The sequence below is a fragment of the Maylandia zebra genome, linkage group LG13, assembly GCF_041146795.1.
Source record: "Maylandia zebra isolate NMK-2024a linkage group LG13, Mzebra_GT3a, whole genome shotgun sequence".
Taxonomy (NCBI): Eukaryota; Metazoa; Chordata; class Actinopteri; order Cichliformes; family Cichlidae; genus Maylandia; species Maylandia zebra.
In genome coordinates, this window is record NC_135179.1 from 31519550 (window position 1) to 31539929 (window position 20380).

Genomic DNA, 20380 nt, shown 5'->3' on the forward strand with positions numbered 1-20380 from the left:
CGGAAGGTTGCCGGTTCGAGCCCCGGCTCGGACAGTCTCGGTCATTGTGTCCGTGGGCAAGACACCTCACCTGCCGCCTACTGGTGATGGCCAGAGGGGCCGATGGCGTGATATGGCAGCCTCGCCTCTGTCAGCCTGCCCTAGGGCAGCTGTGGCTACAACTGTAGCTGCCTCCACCAGTGTGTGAATGTGAGAGTGAATGAATAGTGGCATTGTAAAGCGCTTTGAGGGCCCCGAAAAGTGCTATATAAATACAATCCATTATTATTCTTTTCAATTGGATTAATGAAAAACCACCAACAATAATTCAGTGGTATAAAGAAATCTTTAGAGTTTTACCAATGGAAAGACTGAGTGCAAAATTAAGTGCCAATGAAGATATTTTTTTGGATATATGGCGCCCGCTATTGGATTACTTACCTGATGATCTGAAGAAAACCATAGTGAGAGAGGCAGCCCCACTCCAATGGCAGGTTGAGTTTGTCAGGACAAATGTGTAAATGACTGGTAGACCGAATTATATATACTGTATTAATTTTTCGTTTACATGTCTCAGACTGCTTATTGTGTTTGTTTGTTTGTTTGTTTGTTTGTTTGTTTGTTTTTGTGTTTTCTCTCTGTTGTTGTTGTGGTAGTTGTTTTTGTCTTCTTTTTTTTTTTGTATAAAGGAAAAAAGTAAATAAAAATATGATAATTAAAAATAACTGCAAAGTCCTGAAAGCATTTGTTAAATTCCCAGAAACTGTAGCTGGCTGTAGCTCAGGAGGAAGAGTTCTCTACTAATCGGACGACCCACTAATCAGATCGTCCAATTAGTAGATAACCTCATTAGTAGGTCTAATAATCAGAAGGTTGAAATGATAAGATAAGACTTTATTGATCCCATGGTGGGAAAATTTGTGCGTTACCACAGCTCAGGTAAAGATAGCTGAAGAATACAAGAGTATACCAAGAAAATAAAGTCAAGACATACAAAATAAATAAGATTTCGTTTTTTTGTTAGTCAGTTAACACTGACCTAGAAAAAAAGCTTAGTCGCAAAAACACTTCCATAGGACCAACTCAGTATGTAAACTGAGTGAGTTTATAATTCTTATGATTTTATACACAGTAGATATTCGCTGTAAACTATACAGGAACATCTACACACTTGCTAAATTGTACAGTACCTTTGACACAATAACAATCATGCTATTCTTATACTCTCCACTAGATGTCAGCAGTGAACCATGGTAAATGATGCTTTGAACAATAACTCTTGCGAATTTTCGGATGAATGCTCTTCTTCACATCCGTGGCACGTATGGGTGCCTCAGGAGCATAGAGAGAAAATGCCTGAAGTGTTTGACCATGAGGATTTAAAGGGGGGGGAACAGAACTTCCTCCATCACCTTTACCTATTTGATGCAGTGAGAATGGTAACATTTACATTAGTTAGCATCAGATTAGCTTACAGCTTAGTTAGCATCCAGAGGGATCCAGAGGGATCTGTTTCCCCATCAGCACCTGATACACATGCTTTGTGTGTATCGTGCACACAAGGTTTTGTAAATGAGCCAGAGGGTTGTTGTGTATTTTTAGACATTTGCATACATGTGAAATGGATGCAAATGAATATGTTACAAATGTAATTATGGGCAGAAATTTGTGCCACCAGAAACTGAATTTGAAAAAGTTAAATTTGAATTGCTCAGACTGAATCTGAATTGTAACTTGAATAAATGCTTTTAAAAACTGAATATGAATTAGCCTAATTTGAAATTCAATTTATTGGTTTGAAAATTATCATCACTAAAATGAAATTGAATTTTATAGTTTGAAAATAAATTCATTTGCTTTGAAGTTTCAAAGCATCTTATCCTTTAAAAATTTAGCTCTCGAATAATTTCAGATTCACTTCTCACCATTCAGTTTCACTTCTACACTTCAATTTCAGTTCCAAAATTCTTTTTTTTGGGACTTACATCCGGTTCCGGTAATCAACCGCAGATTAAAAGGGAGTTTTTCCTTCCCACTGTCGCCAAAGTGCTTGCTCATAGGGGGTCATATGATTGTTGGGTTTTTCTCTGTATCTATGAAGCGCCTTGAGGCGACTTTTGTTGTGATTTGGCGCTATATAAATAAAATTGAATTGAATTGAATTAATAGAACTACGTTTTACTAGCGGACCGAAAGTGTTACTGACGGGAATCTACAGCATCTTGAGCTAAATTAAGACTTCAAGGTATGTATTTCTATTTCACATCATTTATACCTGTGTTACTGTGTTACAGACACGTTTATATTCAATGACCACTGTCTGAAAGCTTTAGTTAGGTTTAAGTGCAATATCCCATATCCCAAAAATAAAGTAAAAACATTTGATCCTTGTATGTTGCAGATAAAAATGGAAGGCAGTATGAAGCTGTGAATGTTTTTTATTGGATGACATAATTGTGCAATATAACTTACTGAAGATGTTGAAGATATTAGAGCAGTACACAGATGATGGTTGAGTCTAACAGGAGAGAGACGATACAGAAACAACACATCCTTATAAGAATGTACAACCTTTCACAGCTCTTTGAACTTTTTATTTAAATGAGCTGCATACATTTCCCACTGAAACTAGCACAATTCCACTTTAATGAAAACAATATTTTAACTGAATATATTGTGGATAAATAAAAGCATTATCAAAGTTTGGTTTCCTGAATGCAGCTGGTATAGTTTGAGTTGGAGATAGGTCTGCATTTACACAAAACAAATATCTAGAACAGGGGTGCGGACTGCAGACCTCAAGGGCCGGTGTCCTGCAGGTTTTATATGGCAGTGTTCTTCAACCTTTTTTGAGTCGCCGCACATTTTATAGATCACAAATATCCTGTGGCACACCACCAACCAAACGTTTTCCAAAATGACACACTGTAGCCTTGTACAATACATATAATGGAAAGTTGGTCCCTCAGTTTGTTTATACTCACTCAGTGAGAAACCTGGGCCTATCTAGATGAACACAAAGATCATATTCTGGGAGGAATTTAAGAAAGGCATACACAAAGCTCTTCCTCAACAGCTCTTAATCTCGTTCTGTTTTTGGTTTGTATAGCAGCCATGCTTGAAAAGTTTAGCTCACATAAATATGTTGTTGAAAATGGGAGCAATGTCAAAATAGCTCTGTTTGTTAGAATGGGGAACTACATGGCAGCAGTCAACCGTAAACTGTGCAAAGATAGATCAGCAAAACTTAGCTTTAAACCACGGCCTTGTCTCAGTTCAGTTAGTTCCTCCTGCTCCTGCAAAGTCATATCCTTTTCAAAAACTGCTGCTGAGCTATATGGGTCCTTACCCAGTAAAGCCATTCAAGTGGATACTGAGGGGAAATAAATGGACAACTTCTCCTCAAGCGTTTTCAAATGTTTACCTATTATTTCACACAGTGTGGCAGTTTTCATATCTCCTTGCCATTTCTGAGTGAGCGGGAAAATGCCAATCTTGGCACTTTCCAGATGTTGTTGCCAGAGGTGCACCTTTGAATGGAATCCATTTATTTTATCTTTTGAGCAGGTTTTCATCTCGGCCTTACATTTGTGTGCTTAGTTCATTTAAATGCTGAAATATATCTGCCATGTAAGCCAGCCTTGCACACCACTCCTCACTTGCAAGCAGCTTTGCATCGTTGTACCTCTCATCACTCAAAAACACTTTTAGCTCTTTCCACAGCTCATACGCACGGGCCAGTACTTTTCCAGATCTGCTGGTAAAGTCTCAGTAATGAGTGCCTCGCAGTGCAGAAATTAGTGCATAACAATAACATCTGGGTGTATCGCTTTCACTCTGCTAAACCAACCTTTGATGTGCCCGCCCATGGCTGCTGCTCCATCAGTGCAGACACTTGTGGAGTTTTCCCACTTAAGTCCTCCTTGTTCAACATATTTGGATGTAACCCAAAACATTTCCTCTCCTGTTGTTTTTTCTGGCAGTGCCTTGCAAAATAGAACGTTTTCTCTGATGGAGTCCCCATCCACAAAACGCAAATTGGCCAAGAGTTGGGTTTGTCCAATAATGTCTGTAGACTCATCAAGTTGCACTGCAAACTTCCCACTGATGCGTATCTTCTCCAAAACCACACTTTTAGTGTCTGCAGACATGTCATCGATACGTCTGTCAATTGTGTTATCTGAAAGCGGGACACTGGCTATTTCCCGCGTCAGGGCCGAGCAATCTCATTCACAATGACTTTGCAGGCAGGTAGTATTAATGTCTCTGCTACAGTGTGTGGTCTTTGGGATTTGGCTATAAGTTCAGCTACTAAGTAGCTAGCTTTGAGAGCTCTTTCAGACACATTTGCGTTTTTTCTCATTAAAGTTACCTGTTTCTCAGCGTGTTCATACAGGCGAACAAAATAGCCTGTGTTCTTGTTTTGAAGTGAGGGATGTTTTGTGTAGAAATGGTGTTTAAGATAAGATAAGATAACCTTTATTAGTCCCACACGTGGGAAATTTGTTTTGTCACAGCAGGAAGTGGACAGTGCAAAAGTTATGACGCAAAAATTAGAATACAATAAGAATAAATACAGTACACAGCTGTACAGAATAGAATAAAATAATATACTATATACAGTAGAATAAAATAGAATAAAAATATACAATAAGATAAAAATAGAATACGAATGCTATATACAACTGAGTAAAAATACAACGATGCCAGAAAAGATTATTGCACTTAGTGTTATTGCACATGTGTGGATGTGTGTGTTTGTTCAGTTAAAGTCTTTGTTGTGGAGTCTGACAGCAGTGGGGAGGAAAGACCAAGCTTGCTACCTTGGCACTGTTTAAGAGCTTTTCCACACACACCAAAAATAACAAAGTCGTTGCATTCGGATCTCCAGTGAAAGTAATTCCAAATGAAAGATAACTTTCGCTGTACATTGCCTCGAGCTCACCGTTTTTGCTTCTTGATTAGAATGTTGTCCAGGGCCCAGTTCAGAGCCCTTAGTTTTTGATTTCAAATATTTATCCATCTTGGTTGTAAGTCTATTTCCAGTCCATTTTAAATCTTTACTGATTTAAAATGGACTGGTTCAGTGGTTCAGTGTTTGTGCAGATCTACAAATTAGATCTGCACAAACTTAAGTGACAGAGCCTTCTCTGTGCCAGGTACCAGAGTCCGGTACCTGGCACAGAGAAGGCTCTGTTGCCATGAGATTTAGGTTTAGACCATGAAATCGATAACATCCGTTTCAAACAGGACCTCGTGGTTCTTTCTGGAGCATAAATAAATAGATCATAATAATAGCTCAGATAATAATGGTAGTGTAGTAAATTTAACATGACAAATAGTGTCTTTATAATGTTGATTAATAATAATGATTCACTTGCAAGGCTTCCACAGTCGATGATCCATGCAGGAACGTATTTCTGTGGAGGTCACGTGTTTCCGGCTACTGTGGAGGTCCCAATATGGCGAAACTCTGGAACAGTCTCCCCCCTTTCATAAAATCCTCTTCATCCTTACAAAACAATGGCAACAGGTCTTACTGAATGATATACACACCACCGCAACCAAGTAGTTCCTGTGGTGGGATGCAGTGATTCACAATAAACAGGTTTTGAAGAGGCCTATACAGGTGGATAATAGACAGTTTCTGTAAAAGTCTGTGATGAAGTGTGTTGTGGCCTAGGGGACACAAAAAGGCTAAAGCTACATGTACCCAATGAACAGGTAAAAACAAACAAAAAACAAAGACTCAAGAGTTTGCTTTTTTTTTTTTACAACTCTCAACATTTAAGTTGATCAGGTTAGAAACAGAAAACTCAGTCACTTTATTTGCTAGAACAGAAACAGCCAACACTCTCCGACCATAGCAACCCAAGAATCAGTCGGAGTAACGGCTCACTCATGCACAAGAATAGAAGAAATAGTCTTAATGATTGTAGTTGGAACTTCAGGGAGCCCAGTGAAATGAGCTGTGGCTGTGAGAACCCCACTTTCTACTGAAAGAGGGAGCAGCTGGAATGGAGGTTGCGAGCTCCTCATCCTCTGCCCACAACACTGCCAATGAGGAGGCTGGAAATGGCAGCTTTACTTCCAACAGACCAGTCAGGACAACCTCCCATTGAGCTGGGAAATAGCCATTTCCAGACTGAAGACCTAAGTAGCAACTGTGTCGAAGCTGGAAGGCTTGGCAGCAAAGTGTTAGTGAGTACCAAAGGTCTAATAAACCATAGGAGAGCTCCTGATATGTGACTCGAACTAATGATACTGCCTCCACCGTCAGGACCTAGGCTTTCAGGTTGATGCACTGGCCAAGAACAAGTTAATAGTGAGGCTTGGGAGCGGGTAGATGGCACAGCTGGGTTTGAGGATTGTAACAGCGACAAGCCGGCTCATGAGGAGTACTCAGACAGGGTAAAGAGCTAAAAGTGCAGCAGCAGGTTGGAACTGTTTAAAAACTCAAAAACTGTTTTGAAATCACAATGATTTCAAAACGTTTTTTTGTTGCATCTCATAAATGACAAATGGTTCTGTTTTGGCAGTATATTGCGTTTTTTGAGATACTTCGTAAGCAACTTTTGTTAATGTCTGCATTTTAGTGTGTGTGCATGTATGCTAGTTAATTGCCACAGCAAGGAGAGAATGGTGAACACTCTGATTGGCTGTTGGCCCCTGGTGGAATCATGCTCCTCCCATGCAGGTAACGCATGCCCTGGCCGGAGGACTTTTTAACAAATAGATTTCTTCAATTTGGGATGTTTACCATTCCAAATAAATGAAGTGATTAGTGAGTCTAGAGATTTAAAGTTTAGAGTTTGATCGGGAGAGATTATAGCAGGAAGAATTTTTTCCAGCCTGTGCGCCAGTAGCTTAGACAGAATTTTAACATCCGTGTTTAACAGAGATACAGGCCTATAAGAAGCACAGTCCTTGCCCTTCTTAAGTAACACTGTGATACAGGCCTGGTAGCATGAAGGAGGAAGTGCCCCAGAGTCTAGCAATTCTGCAAAAACTTTGCAAAGGAAGGGAGACAAATCATCCAAGAATTTTTTATAAAAGTCTGTAGAAAATCCATCAGGACCTGGAGATTTCCCAGATTGCATAGATGCTATTCCCACCTGAATTTCTGCCTTTGAGACAGGGGCTTCCAGAGTCTGTCTGAGCCCTGGGGGGAGCGAGGGCATATCAATGGAGTCAAAGAAACCATGCAAATCTTTTACATTAACAGTAGATTCAAATGTGCAGCATTCGATACTGTCGACCATAATATCCTATTAGAGCGATTAGAACATGCTGTAGGTATTACAGGTACTGCACTGCAGTGGTTTGTATCATATCTATCTAATAGACTCCAGTTTGTTCATGTAAATGGAGAGTCCTCTTCACACACTGAGGTAATTATGGAGTTCCACAGGGTTCAGTGCTAGGACCAATTCTGTTTACATTATACATGCTTCCCTTAGGCAGTATCATTAGAAGACATAGCATACATTTTCACTGCTATGCAGATGACACCCAGCTCTATCTGTCCATGAAGCCAGATAACACACACCAATTAGTTAAACTGCAGGAATGTCTTAAAGACATAAAGACCTGGATGGCCGCTAACTTTCTGCTTCTTAATTCAGATAAAACTGAGGTTATTGTACTCGGCCCTGAAAAGCTTAGAAATATGGTATCTAACCAGATTCTTACTCTGGATGGCATTACCTTGGCCTCCAGTAACACTGTGAGGAACCTTGGAGTCATTTTTGACCAGGACATGTCCTTCAATGCACATATTAAACAAATATGTAAGACTGCATTCTTCCATTTGCGCAACATCTCTAAAATTAGAAATATCCTGTCTCAGAGTGATGCTGAAAAACTACTTCATGCATTTATTACTTCCAGGCTGGACGACTGTAACTCATTATTATCAGGATGTCCAAAAAACTCACTGAAAAGCCTTCAGCTGATCCAAAATGCTGCAGCAAGAGTCCTGACAGGGACTAGAAAGAGAGAGCATATTTCTCCTGTTTTGGCTTCCCTTCATTGGCTTCCTGTTAAATCCAGAATTGAATTCAAAATCCTGCTCCTCACATACAAGGTCTTAAATAATCAGGCCCCATCTTATCTTAATGACCTTGTAGTACCATATCACCCTATTAGAGCACTTCGCTCTCGCTCTGCAGGCCTACTTGTTGTTCCTAGAGTATTTAAAAGTAGAATGGGAGGCAGAGCCTTCAGTTTTCAGGTCCCTCTTCTGTGGAACCAGCTTCCAGTTTGGATTCAGGAGACAGACACTATCTCTACTTTTAAGATTAGGCTTAAAACTTTCCTTTTTGCTAAAGCATATAGTTAGGGCTGGACCAGGTGACCCTGAATCCTCCCTTAGTTATGCTGCAATAGACATAGGCTGCCGGGGGATTCCCATGATGCATTGAGTTTTTCCTTTCCAGTCACCTTTCTCACTCACTATGTCTTAACAGACCTCTCTGCATTGAATCATATCTGTTATTAACCTCTGTCTCTCTTCCACAGCATGTCTTTATCCTGTCTTCCTTCTCTCAGCCCAACCGGTCGCAGCAGATGGCCGCCCCTCCCTGAGCCTGGTTCTGCCGGAGGTTTCTTCCTGTTAAAAGGGAGTTTTTCCTTCCCACTGTTGCCAAAGTGCTTGCTCATAGGGGGTCATATGATTGTTGGGGTTTTTTCTCTGTATCTGTGAAGTGCCATAAGGCGACTTATGTTGTGATTTGGCGATATATATATAAAATTGAATTGAATTGAATTGAAAATGTATATAAAAAAATGTCACCACTCCATTGTCCGCCCTCACTCCGGTTATGATTTGTTTAGCCCTAATACCACGCAGTTGAGTGGCCAAAAGCTTACCGGTCTTTGCACCATGTTCGTAAAAATCGTTCTTGTTTCTAATCAGACATTCTTCCACTTGTCGAGTGGAAAGTAGGTTGAGTTTGGTTTGTAGACTTAAGCGTTCTTTGTATAGCGCCAGTGATGGTGACTGAGCGTACTGCCTGTCGATGTTTAAAATCTGGTCTGAAATAAGCCTCTGCTCCCGCTGTGCACACTGTCTTTTAAATGCTGCCACTGAGGAGATTTCTCCTCTCAGGAATGCCTTCAGAGCTTCCAACACCGTCTTGTTTGGCATACCAGGTGTTCTATTCTCGTTAAGAAAATTTTTAACTTTAGAAGAGATGTTAGAAACAAATTGTTCATCCGTGAGCAGCAATGGATCCAATCTCCAGAGCTTTCTCTGAAAAGCAGCCCTGAAAAGCTACTTTGAGCACGAGGGGGGCATGATCAGAGACAGTAATGCTTTCATAGCTGCAGAATCCAATACTATTAATTAGCAAATTATCAATAAAAAATTATCTATTCTAGTGTAGGTGTGGTGTACATGTGAGAAGAAGGAATAGTCTCTACCAGTAGGGAACAAAAACCGCCAGGGATCTGTGAGACTATAATCTTCAAGAAAAGACTTGACATAAGTTGCAGATTTGTTAAGAGTAGCAGCTTTGGGGGATGAACGATCTAAAACCGCATCCAAATAAAGATTAAAATCGCCAGAATTAAAGAGTGAGTATTTAAGTCCAGGAGGTGTGAAAACAGGCGTAGAAAAAATTGCACATCATCAAAATTGGGTGCATAAATATTGGCCAAGGTCACAGACCTGTCGCAGAGTTTGCCAGACACTATTATAAACCGACCGTTTTTGTCTGACACAACAGTGGATGGAACAAATGTGATGTTCCGATCGATAAGAATAGCTGTACCCCTGGCCTTTGCTTTAAAATTAGAGTGAAACATCTGTCCTGACCAACATTTCGCCAAGCGTGAGTGATCCGAATCCTGCAAGTGAGTCTCTTGCAAAAAAACTATCCCGGGCTTAAATTGCTTCAGGCGTGATAAGGCTCTCTTTCGCTTTATTGGGTGGTTCAACCCCCTCACATTCCAGCTAACAAAGGTAAGATTACCACTCATCAAGGAAGTCCCACATTTTTATGTGCAGAGTTGCCCAAGGAGGGAAGGGAGGGGACGAAAACAACAACAACAACAACAACAACAAAAAACATGACAACCAACCCCACCCCAGAAATAAAATGCAATACAATAACATATCACTGTGTAAAAAAAAAAAAAAAACCAATACCACCCACCAATATCTCCCCAGCAGGTTGCAAAAGCAACCGCGTAAGCCCCTGCTTTCTTCCCATACTAGTCCCAGTTTTCAGGACACGAAGAAGAGAAAGAAAAAAGAACAAAAACAAATCCTACCCGTTGTTTCTACGCATGCGCACAACACAAAATTCTGTGGCGAACCGTCCTGCCTTTGTGAATATAAGCTACAAACATACTTTGACTGGTAAAATTAAGTGCCAAACCGTCCTACCTTTGTAAATGTGACGTACAAGCATACTTTAACAGCTATAATTAAGTGGCAAATCAACCTACCTTTGTTAATAAGAGCTAGAAACATACTCTGACGGGTAAAATTACGTGCCAAACCATGCTACCTTTGTGAATGTTACCTACAAGCATACTTTAATGGGTAAAATGAAGTGGCAAACCGTCCTGGCTTTATGAATGTGAGCTACAAGCATTCTCTAATGGGCAAAGTTACGTGGCAAACCGTCATACCTACTTACATTTGTGCTGGAATTACTCTGTGACAGCAGAAATGTGCATAAACTACTTACGGTAGGACGTTTTGCCAAAGTAGGACGTTTTGTCAGAACACCGGAAAACGGAAGTCCAAGGATGGAGCTTTTAACAGTTGCTTCTGCGTCCTCTCCAGTAGACTTTGGGATACACAAAGTTATCCCTCATGCTATGGGCCGGGAGACAGTATCTTGAAGCTTAAAAAAGTTTGTTTGATTCTGAGCTAAGTCTCTTTAAGGCACAAAACCTACTATTAGGTTTGTTTTCTACCAAGTCTCCATCACTCCCTCTGACTTACCTCTCACTTCTCTAAGTTGTGTAATTCTGAGATATACAATATAATCTGTAGTCTTTATTGCAGTTTGTCAATTTGTGAGTGTTCTTCTATCCAAGCTTTCTGCATGTTTTCCCAGATTACCAATGATCCACAAGTGTCTGTTCTTCAATCCCCCAAGTCTGGTGGAGGGGTGAGGAGGAGGAAGAGAGACTGGGTTATTCCTCCACTCAGTGTTACTGAGAATAAGAGAGGAACCTATCCCCTGAAAGTAGCTCAGGTATGAGGAACTGAAGGACCTTGTGAAGAATTTGACACTAAAGTGCATTGTAAATGTTTATATGTTTCCTCTGCAGTCAGCAAGTCTTTTCCCCCTATTTTGAATTCTCATTATTGAATCTGCAGAGTTTTCACTTTTCTTGGATGTGTCTTTGTCATAAGCTGACCTTGTTAACTTTAGTTGAGTAAAAATATGTACATTTTTGGTGAAAGAAACGTTATTTCTTAAATACAGATCAAAAGTTTATTTGCTATTTACGATAATGAGAGCAAGATATTAGCAGTCAACAGTAACTGTCCCACACCTGGGGGAAAAATTAGAATAACAGATTTATCCTAACCAGAGACCACATACACACATACAGAGTCATGTTTCACCCTATTTACATACAGTTGAGCTTAATTTGTCTCACCATAAATGTATTGATATCCACTGCAAGGAAAGAAAGTAAAATGTTTATTCATATTTTGTGTTTGAAATTTCAGCGTTTAAATGCTAAGCCTGGTCCTGCTGGAAATTTCTTCCTGTTAAGAGTGGTTTCCCTTCCCACTGTCACTAAGTGCTTCCAGACCAGCTGATTCTTGAGGTTCTTTCTCAAATATTGTAGCATCTTTAGGCGGCTTTTGTTGTGAATTGGTACAATATAAATAAAAGTGAATTGGGGGCCACGTGAGCTCAGTGGATGAGCAGGCAACCACACGTCACATGGCTGCAGTGCAGCAGTCTGAGTTTGACGTGCAGCGCTTTCCTGTGTGTGTGTTTCCCTTCTCCTTCTTCCCCGTTTTCTGTGTATCTTCACTGCTACATTATCCAATTAAGGTAAAAGATGATATTATAGAAAAAAAAACATTAAAATGGTTAGCACCAACAGTAAGCTAATTAGTTAAAATTAGTAACTGTAGCTTGTCTTCTGATAAAAAAGAAACACATTTAAAAAATCCCAAGTGCTTAGAGAATCTAGCAATCTTGTTGATTTGAGGAATCTCTTGATATTTTTGAAGATGAACTTCCACAGCTTCTTTATTGTTGCATAACCTTTACCATAGACAGTGAGAGTGATCTAACTCCGTCCTGTGTGTTTTTTCCAGATCCGCTCTAGTGACGATAAAAAAAAGAAGCTCTTTTACAGCATCACTGGTCCTGGAGCTGATCTGCCTCCTGCTGGTCGTTTCACAATGGACAGAGAGATGGGCAATCTGTATGTAACACAGCCACTCGACAGAGAGGAAACAGCCAGTTACACGGTAATCATCCTCACTTTGTCCAAATGTGTTCCAAAGTGAGTATGTTTTAAAGATCACTTAGTAATAAAAACTTTTATCCTGATTATTCTATCATGTTGTTGTTTTTTTGTAACATCTTGTGTTTCAGGATCATATTGAAATTAATTCAGTTTTTTAATCAACTACAGACAATACTTCACAGTTAAGAAATAAGATTCTTGATGTGCAGTCTGAAATGTTCAGTTTAGATAAGTATTAAGAGTCTTTACTAGTTTTACTAGGTTTGTTAAACCTTTACAGCTGGACATTGCAGGTCTTTTTGGCTGTTTTGAAATGGAACACACAAAAACCCTTTTGAGAGACAGAAACAAGAAGTCAAGTGACGCCTCACAAAACCTACTGTAAATGAATCAAATGTGTAGAGTCAAGACAATAAGTCTTTTCATTTCATTTTATTTCTAGAATTTTAAAAGAATTCGATTCAGTTTATATTAAATTCACCAGTCACACTGAAATCTTTACCTTGTTTGTATTGTGTGTAATGTTGAAGGCGTAGAGATAAGTGAATCAATTTAAAGCTGAATCAAACATGTTGAAATCTTCTGCCTGTGTAGTTTGAAGCACATGCTGTGGCTGATGGAGCAGGACAAGCTTACGATCCCATGGAGATTAAAGTCATTGTGATCGACCAGAACGACAACAAACCTTATTTTACGGTGGAGTACAACGCAAATGTTGCTGAGGCCACGGCCATCGGTATGTTTAAACATATTTTTGACATTATTTTGTTTTTTGAGATATTGAACAAGCAAACTTGTTGGCACTTATTTGCAGTTTTCTTTATTTTTTAAAACTATCTACAATTCTCATCAATAGAAATCAATGTAGTGCAGAGGTTTAAATGCAATGAATTTTAAGATAACCTTCAGAAAATTACAATGTGGGTTGGAATGAAATTAGACTTTTTACGCTAACTCTATTTTGATTTAATAAATTCTTAAATGAAGCAATGTGAAGACCTTCTAAAACTTCTGCTCTTTATTTCCTTTTTCTGAATTCCTCCACTCCAGGGACTGAGGTGGTTAGGGTTGAGGCCAAAGATGACGATGAGCCAAATACTGACAACTCAGAGCTCCGCTATCGTATTCTGAACCAGGACCCACCGCTGCCCACTGACAACATGTTTGAAATCAACCCAATTACTGGAAGCATCAGAATCACTGGTAGAGGACTGGATAGAGAGGTAAGACTTGTTAAACATATTTAACGTACAAGTGTCCTTTTACACCTAAGTACTGAAAAAAGCATTTTATAATGAATCAGGATCAGTAGTCTGCCTGTCACTGCTAGAAATCAGTCAGAAAGAGGGTGCTGCATCAAAACACTGCTGGTGATTTCTTCAATTGTGAAACTTGAAACTGTTTGCCTTCAAATAAAAGTTTTACTTAATGTTGAAACCAACAGATTTCATGAGGCTACACTTTTACTTTACAGGCTAACAGTCTCTATTTCTGGCTTACATTTCACCAGTGGCCCCCAAACCCCGGGCCAAGTCGTTTGGTACCGGGCTGCGAGAGTTGAGGCTCGGGTGTGAAATTCATGGTTTTCAGGGTTTTTATTGTTAACTCGGTTTCCCTGGGACTTTTTCTGGGGGTTCTTGGGAATCAGGGCTATCCGGCCTTCAGTTAGCCATTCCAGGTGTGGAAGAGGTCTCACTGACAAGCAGCTGGTTCATTTGTACTTATAGGCGTTCACATGGAGTACAGTATGTTTCTTCAGTCAGTAAATGTGAACCACGTCGGGGCCTGGTGCTGTCCAATTCTTCATAGAGACCCTTTTTTGGCTGTCTGCCACTATGATGGTTACCCGTAGCTGTTCAGGAAAGTTGCTGTTGTCTGTTCTTAGATCCACTAGCCACTGAGCATTGGCGTTATGGGTTGCGTACTTCTATATGCGCTTCGAATATTGCTTTGTCTACAGCCTTGGTGATGCTATTCCCATATTGTTCCCCTGCCATTCTGTTGCTCACCCCTTCAGTGGAGAACAGCTGGTTTATTCTGTTGCCTTCTATTACTCTGGTATAGTTCTTTAAGCAGCTGGCCCAGGCTGTAAGTCATTGTTTGGCAGTTTCTAAGGTCTAAGGTATGGACAGCTTGCTGTACTTACGCACATTCTTCATTGCACCTTTCTGCAGCTCCGATAGTTGGCAAACTTCCCTCCCTGCCACCTTGAGCATACATAGATCAAGGTATGCATGGTATATATCAATCATAGACAAAAAATGCCAGGACTGATTTTTTTTTTGTCCCAGTCCAGTCTGGCTCTAGTTAAGATAGGAATCCTTGCACTTGGCAGCAGTGTTGGGTAAGTTACTTTAAATTAGTAACTTAGTTACATTACTAGTTACTTCTATCAAAAGTAACTTAGTTACTTCAAGTTACTTGTTACCTTCAAAGTAACTAGTTACTAGGGAAAGTAACTTTGGTTTTACTCAGAATTCTCTTGTTAATGTGTTGCTTCCATAACTTTGCCAGTCTTGTGCGCCTTTTACATCCAACACAAAAACTGCAGTCGTGGTGCTTTCGATTGTACTCAGAACTCGGAAATTCTGCCTTCTGAATAGGAAGATGCAGGTAACACCAGACTGCAGATGAGTTGCATACAGGGCTGGACTGGGACAAAAAATCGGCCCGGGGATTTTGACTAGAGACCGGCCCACCATTATAGGAAAAATCATAAAGCCTTTGAATGAAAACCAACGCTGTTGTGACAGTGATGTACACTGTTTTGATGGTATATATGTCTCAATCTATCAATCGTTTGTTGTAAGATTAAGATAATTATTTTTTAAAAGCTAGATATTTTAAATGAGAATAAGAAAGAAAAGTATTTCTTTGTGCCCCCCTCTCCCTGTTAATGCCCTACATGCCCCCCTGGCAACACTTTGCTAGACCCGCCCCTGCACAGTTACCAGCTGTCAGATACTTAGAAAAGGATGCTGGTGTTATTTGTCTCTCAGAAACAGTTCATAACTTCAACTCATTCATGTCACCTAAAAGGTAAACCTGTTTCTCCATCACCTGTTCAGCTCTGATGATCCAGTAAGGACATCTCCTGGTTTCATCTTCATGTTTCCCTCTCACCACATATCCAAACCGACATCATGACCAGCAGCTTTACAGCTGTGGCTCCAGCAAACATCAGCTGATACTAGAAAGTAATATTAAATAAATTCTAACAACAGCTGATCAAGCTTAAACGTGCTGCTGTTGTTTAGCGCGACATCAGCTGGTTTCCTCTTTCTGGCGCAAAGTGGGCGATAAACAAACAAGAGAGAAAAGCCGATCAGCTGATCATTGATCAGTTTCATGATTGAAGTAGAAACAGGAGAGGGAGGGGGGAGAGAATGAGAGAAGAAGTGGCAGCTGACAGCGTAATGACAGAATAACTCCAGCTTTGTGTTTTTCCATTCTAGCTGACAAACTGTGTTCCTTTTCACCTCAATACGAAACGCGTAATATTTTCTCTGAATAAGAGACGATTCGGTTTTTTAGGGGACGGTTGGCAACTCTAATAATTAACTTTATGAACAAAATAAAGTTCAACATCAGTAACATAGCACCCACCCAGCTGTATAGAAACCCAGTCATGCTAGCTAGCACGCAGTACGGGAAAAACTCCACCTAAACTTGTTTTTTTATTGGTTTACCCAGACAGACTGCAGGTCATAACTTCTTACCTGAAGTTCAGTTCACCTGACACTCGGACCGGCGCCCGCCTCGGGTCTCTCTTCCTTCTCCGTCCCCTTTCTCTCATCCACCTGCTTGCCTCCACCACTTGCTAATGTTACTGAATCTGTGGAAGCTCTGCGATGTCACCACACGAAGTAACGAGTAACGAGCCTATCTAAATCCCAGTAACGACTAACGCGTTCCTGATTTTAGCATAATAACTAGTTACCGTGCTCGTTACCACAATAATAACGTAGTTACCCAACACTGCTTGGCAGTGTGTAGAAGCAGTAGGTACCCCACCTGTCGAAACTGGGGTGAAGCACACCAAAACCTTGGTGAGTCGTGGTCACATGACCTAGGTGTTTTGAACCACGCTTTGGAGCGGTGTATCGAAACTTCTGTGCTTCGGAAGCTTGACACAGCGTCGACACGTCTGTTTCGAACTTCCCATGCCAAACAAACAGCCTCCTGCTAGCTGGTCAGGGAATACACTATATTTAAAAAGTTTCGACACGGCTATTATTAGTTAATGGCATCAGGTTTACAGGTATTTGTCATAAGCAAAATATAAAATGAGTTTCGCTTCAGCCTTTCGGCAGAGTGCCAAGCCTTCATAGATGAACGACTCTAGTCAGCAGTTTGAAAGCTGTGTGTTATAGAAGTGTGTAAACTGATGTCAGTGTTTCTTCCTTCCTGTTGATGAGCTGATGTCTGTATCTTAACAGAAATATCCACAGTACACTCTGACAGTGCAAGCAGCAGATATGGCAGGAGAAGGGTTAACTGGACAAACAAACGTCATCCTCACAGTGACGGACAGCAATGACAACGCTCCAGTCTTCACTCAGAGCTCAGTAAGTATGAAGTAACTGGAAACTTCCTGTTTAACTGCTGCTTTTTCACTCTGTTAAAGCAGAATACATTCATCCTGTATCTAACTGCATTGCTAATGTTGCACTCACACATAGTAAAAACAGCAAAAACCCACAATAGAACAAAACATGTCCACAGCACTTTAGCAGCTGTTCAACATGTGCTACATTTTGTGTGTAACTTTGGCATTTACATGTGGACAGCCGGCAATGAGTAAAATACTGCTGTCAATTTAAGTAAAAATTATTAAAGAAATTATAATATTTATATCTACATAGTAGAGCTGCCTCCACGTAGTTGACAACTAGTTGTCACAAATGAAAATGTAGTTATCTATAGATTTTGAGATGCATCAGGGTGCCCTGGTTTGTACAGGGAATAGTGAGTCTTTGACAGCACATGGAAAATATGCTAATATGGTTAAAAACACTTTTGTTCCATTTTTAGTGAATTAACTTTATTTAATAAAATTCCACAGCTGTGCAGTAAGTAATGAGCCCAGTATAATGACACAGACTACAAAATGAGGCCATTATTCTCTATCCCTAATGAGGAGGCTTTAGATCTGTTTTCACTGCCATCCTTTATTTTCCCACAGTATACTGCAACAGTTGATGAAAACAAAAAGGATGTTGTGGTGGTTAGGATGATAGTAACAGATGAGGATGAACCACAAACTCCAGCCTGGAACGCCAAGTTCAAGATCGTCAGTGGTGATCCTGATGGACTTTTCACAGTAAAAACAGGAACTAACAAACATGAAGGAATCCTTTCTACTGCAAAGGTAGGAAGAAAATCAGGAATTCATTCATAATATTGGAAGATAATTGTCATCAATGAGTATTTTCTTTAGTCGATGGAAGTACTTTCTGTGATTTGTTGTAACTTAACATTGCCAACACCCTTATGTTTTTTTTCTCTTCCTTCCAACCAGGAGCTGGACTTTGGGACGGCCAGCAAGCACACTCTGTTGGTTTCAGTGGAGAATGAGATTCCTTTTGCTGGTGTTTCTGTGGTCACTTCTACCGCCACAGTGGTGGTGAATGTGAAGGATGTGAATGAAGCTCCAATATTTGATCCAAAGGAGAAGCTTGTGGTAAAACCAGAGGACCTTGCTGTGGATGAAGTCGTGGTGCAGTACACTGCTTCAGACCCAGACACTGCACGCAAGCAGACAGTCTCGTAAGTCAAACAGGACAAAAAAACGCCTTTTTACTATGAACAAATTTCTCACTGACAGAGACAATGTATCACTAACCTCATAAGTGCCTCAAACATTCAGTTTTTCAGTCAAAAGTACACTATAAAAACACTTCATTAGTACCCAGACTTTGTTTTTTGGCACCTGGCAAGCCGACTGAGGGGCTGTAAAAAAGAGGCGTTCAGTTTCCAAACAGGGAATAAAAGTCTGTAAAATGTGTAATATTTCCTTGTAAATTTACATAAATAATAAATTGGTGGAAACAATAGTCGAAGAAAAGAAGTGACTATATATCCATTGATCATTTGAAGGTAAAACTATAGTATATATATCATTTATTTTTGGCTCCACCCACATGGAAAAGAAATAGTAAAAACTTATATGTGATTACTCATGAAAGTGGCCACTTTCATATATTGTTTTAGGAAGTATCCAAAACATACAAGTTTCATTATATAATTTTTCAAGGGATCTTATATCTGTTTTCACTCTTATATGCTTTTCATACAAGTTTCACAAAAGACAGATACAAACTTTATAAGATTTATATACATCTTTTCCATATGAGCATAGTTGGTTTGGCAAGTGAGAAGTTGTATCTGAAGGGAATGTCCAGACTGCTTCAAGCTGATAGGGGGGCAACAGTGACTCAAATAACCACTAGATATTCATAGGTAGACATGCATAACCATCATATGAAGAGCAGCATCTCTAAATGCACAGCACATTCATCCTTGAAGCAGATGGGCTACACCAGTGAACCATCACAGTGCGGGACACAGTTGTTAGCTAAAAACAAACAAACAAACAAACAAACAAACAAACAAACAAACAAACAAACAAAATACAGTTCACTTGGGTTCACCAGAGTTGGAAAAACAAAGATTGGAAGAATATTGTCTGGTCTGAAGAGTTTTGATTTCTGTTGGATGGTAGGATTACATTTTGACAAGCATGAAAGCAATGAAAAGCATGACTCCATCCTGCCTTATGTCAACAATTCAGGATGTCAGTAATGGTGTGAAAGATGTGTTCTTGGCACTTTGAGCCTCTTAATACCAATACTAATTCCACGGCCTGCTTCTGGCTGTATCCCTGCCTTCGGTGTACCAATCTTCGTATTGCTGCTTCCAGCAGGATAACACACCATGTCACAAAACTCAGATAATCTCAAACTGGTTTCTTGAACATGACAGGAACGCCCTGTTCACTGACTACAATTTGCATGATGCTGTCAGGTCAATATAGACCAAAATCTCTGAAGAATGTTTTCAAAATAGGTTCCAGCCCAGTACTACCACTGATTACCAGAGAGAGATGAACTGGTTCTCTCTTTTCTTTTCTTTTTTTAAAACACTTGATGTTAACAATAGATGTAACAATCCTAACAATGCAAAGTGTTGACGTACTTTACAAAAAAACCCACTTTGTATATGTAATTCAAAATAGATGTGGTACACAAATATTTCTAAAAATATTTGTGTACCACATCTATTTTGGCTACCTCTGGCTACCCTCATAGTACATTTGGTTTGCTTATCAAAGCCCCAAATATAAAGAACGTGAGAAACCTGTAACAGTTCATTTGTCCAATTACAGTTATCATAACACCATGGATTAAACATGAGGGAAGAATTAAGAGATAAAATAATGATAATATTAAGAAGAAATATTAAAAAGAAGAAATATTAAGAAGAAACATATAAGATATTAAGAAGAAAGATAACTATTATTGTCACTCGTGGTCTACACAGAGCTACATTTGCATAATAAAAATACAGCCCGACAAATGTCCAAAATCAAATAACACACTGTGCCATATTGTGAAACATGCTAATTCTAATCATCCTGCCTGCACAGTATTGCCATCTTTTCGGTGACTGTCTTGTACAGGTACAAAATAATGAATGACCCTGCAGGCTGGCTGAACGTGGACAAGGACACAGCTCTTATTAAAGTGAGAGCGTCCATGGACAGAGAGGCCATCTTTGTCACAAACAACAGATACATCGCAACCATCGGGGCCTATGATGATGGTAGGTGGGAGTTAAGACTGATGCAGATTATTATCATCATTTGACTCCCATACACAATGACCACTGATATGATTTCATAAAATAACAAGTGTCTGAATAATTACACTGGTAAACAAGAGTT

The 20380-nt window shown here is 39.8% G+C and overlaps 1 protein-coding gene across 1 annotated transcript in view; it reads left to right on the forward strand.

Annotated features, from left to right (window-relative positions):
- LOC101470923 (cadherin-1-like) overlaps window positions 1–20380 on the forward strand; it is a 65026-nt gene that overhangs the window by 42172 nt on the left and 2474 nt on the right. The window contains exons 2-9 of the mRNA XM_076891936.1: window positions 11052–11192; window positions 12281–12436; window positions 13030–13171; window positions 13486–13658; window positions 16875–17003; window positions 17621–17806; window positions 17957–18204; window positions 20117–20259. Of these exons, the coding sequence (XP_076748051.1) occupies window positions 11052–11192; window positions 12281–12436; window positions 13030–13171; window positions 13486–13658; window positions 16875–17003; window positions 17621–17806; window positions 17957–18204; window positions 20117–20259 (1318 nt within the window). The remainder of the gene's footprint in view (window positions 1–11051; window positions 11193–12280; window positions 12437–13029; window positions 13172–13485; window positions 13659–16874; window positions 17004–17620; window positions 17807–17956; window positions 18205–20116; window positions 20260–20380) is intronic.